At 40.7% G+C, this 2,333-nt stretch overlaps 1 protein-coding gene across 2 annotated transcripts; it reads left to right on the top strand.

Moving 5' to 3' along the window:
* Nucleotides 1–629: 629 nt before the first annotated feature.
* LOC131044201 (glutamate receptor 3.5-like) lies at nucleotides 630–2,333 on the top strand. Of its 2 annotated transcripts, none has more exons than XM_057977474.2 (2): nucleotides 630–830; nucleotides 950–2,333. In XM_057977474.2, exon 2 carries the CDS (start codon nucleotides 1,417–1,419, stop codon nucleotides 2,203–2,205), a length of 789 nt encoding a protein of 262 aa, XP_057833457.1. In that variant the 5' UTR covers nucleotides 630–830; nucleotides 950–1,416; the 3' UTR covers nucleotides 2,206–2,333. Both variants share the same exon structure in this region, with proteins under 2 accessions (XP_057833457.1, XP_057833459.1).

Consider the following 2,333-nt stretch of genomic DNA (forward strand, 5'->3'; position numbering starts at 1 on the left):
ATGTGTATAGGTACATTGTTTGAATCAAATTGTCGTATTTTATGAGCATGTGCAAATGTTATTGCAAAATGCTAATGTACAATTGATTAAAATAAACAACTGTTTAATATATAATTACATATGTACATACCGCGTGAATTAGTCGACTAATAATAGTCTCACCCAAGTCTTTCAACGGGTGGAATACTGTACAATTCTATTCTTTCCGTCCATCTTTTCCCTGTTCAGCTCTTCGGAAACTGCGAGTAAAATAATACGAAGTTTCGCACATTGACAAAAAATGTGTATAGGTACATTGTTTGAATCAAATTGTCGTATTTTATGACTAACGAAAAGACAGATCCATAATAGTCAGCAATTTATGAATAACCCTAGTATGGAACGACACCTATTGTCTGTTGCTGCTATTGTCGGTAACGTGAAGATCCCGCCTAATCGAGTCAGTCAACACCCTTCCTGCCATCAGAGGAAATAATGTTAACATTTATGTTAACTTATCAATGAAGCGTTTCTAGCGTTCGATTATGCAAATTACCTCACCATAACAGCGTAAAGTATGGGCAGCAGAGGCAATTATGGGTACGAAGTTGCAGTGCGGATTGCGTTGGGAATTCTTTTATTATGCGCGGCTTCCTCTGGAGGAATGAATGGTTCATCAATAAACATAGGTGCTATAATCGCGTTAGACACAACTAATCGGAAACTAGCTAGGACTGCTATTGAATTGGCGGTTGAAGACGTAAATAGAAATACCAGCGTTCTGAATGGCACGATCCTTAATATTCATATCCGAGACTCCAAACATGATGCACTGACAGGCGCTTCTGCAGGTAACAAAACCTACTCTTAACCGTATACATCTGTTTATTATTGCTCTCTTTTTGTGTTCCTTTTTAAAAAAAATTAAATAAAACAGAATAGTAATGGGTTGCTGTAATGAATATTGCAGCATTGGAACTGATAAGAAAAGGATGTGTAAGCATAGTCGGTCCACAGACATCCGTGGTGGCTGAGTTCGTTGGGTATTTGGGCGTTGCAGCGCATGTTCCAGTTGTGACATTTGGTGCAACAAATCCCTCTCTCTCCATGCATCGATACCCTTACTTCATTCGTACAGTACCCAATGATAAAATGCAAATGAGGGCAATAGCAAAGCTGGTAGACCTGTATAGATGGAGGGATGTGGCACTTGTGTATGATGATATGGGGACAGGGGCCGTCCCCGCCATAACGGATGCCTTGAGAGAAGTGGAGGCAAATATTGTTTTGAAAGCTGCAGTGCCTCCCCAGGCCAACGTCTCTTCAATGAGAAAGCTTCTTGAGGATGAGCTGATGGGGTTGGAGTCGCGAGTATTTATCGTGCATATGCATGATGATTTAGCTTTAATGCTGTTTTCCGAGGCGTCCAAATAAGGAATGATAGGCAGTGAGTATGTATGGATCATTACGGATGCATGTGCCAACCTATTGGATTGGTTCAATGCTACTTCTCTCCTTTCAATGAATGGTATCTTGGGAATCAGAAGAACACTCCCACAAACCGATCAGCCAAGGATGAATGAATTTGCTAAAAGATGGAAGCAGCGATTTAGAGCACAGAATCCTACAATACAAAAACCGGAATTAAATGCCGGTGCACTTGTTGCATATGATACAGCATGGGCGCTTGCTTATGCAATCGATCGTCTTCTGCGTCAGGGATCGTTTGATGGTGGTTTTTCAGCAACCTCTAGCAGCACCAAGATTTTAAATTTCAAGATTTTTGACGGTGGAGAGGATTTGCTTAATCAGATTCTTGAGACATGCTTTCTTGGCCTTAGTGGCCCTGTTCGAATAAGTCGAGAAAGGGATGAAACTTTGGAGTGCTCATATGATATAATAAATGTGATTGGAAATAGTTATAAAGCAGTTGGGTCGTGGACAGAAAAGGGCCTGAATATATCGTCGAAACACTTAGTTCATTGGGGCGGTGGATCAAGAAAGAAGCCGCGTGGGTGGGTGAAACCTGCGCCAGGCCAAAAACTTAAAATAGCGGTGCCTTGGCTGCAAGGGTTTACACAATTCATCCTAGTAAAAGAAGATCATGCTAACGCTGGTGCACAAAACCAGATTTATGAGATTACAGGCCTCTCCATTGATGTGTTCAAATCAGTGGTCAAAAGACTGGATTACAAATTGCCCTATGAATTGATTGTTGATAAGTGATCCTGCTCTAGCATGCAGCTCCATGCAACTCCAGTTTGGACATGAAGCTATCCATTCATCACCATGCATAAGCTATTTTTAGTTTAAATTATTTTTTTGTTTATTCATGCAAATAAAGCATGTACTCC

This window comes from Cryptomeria japonica, chromosome 8, assembly GCF_030272615.1.
Source record: "Cryptomeria japonica chromosome 8, Sugi_1.0, whole genome shotgun sequence".
NCBI lineage: Eukaryota > Viridiplantae > Streptophyta > Pinopsida > Cupressales > Cupressaceae > Cryptomeria > Cryptomeria japonica.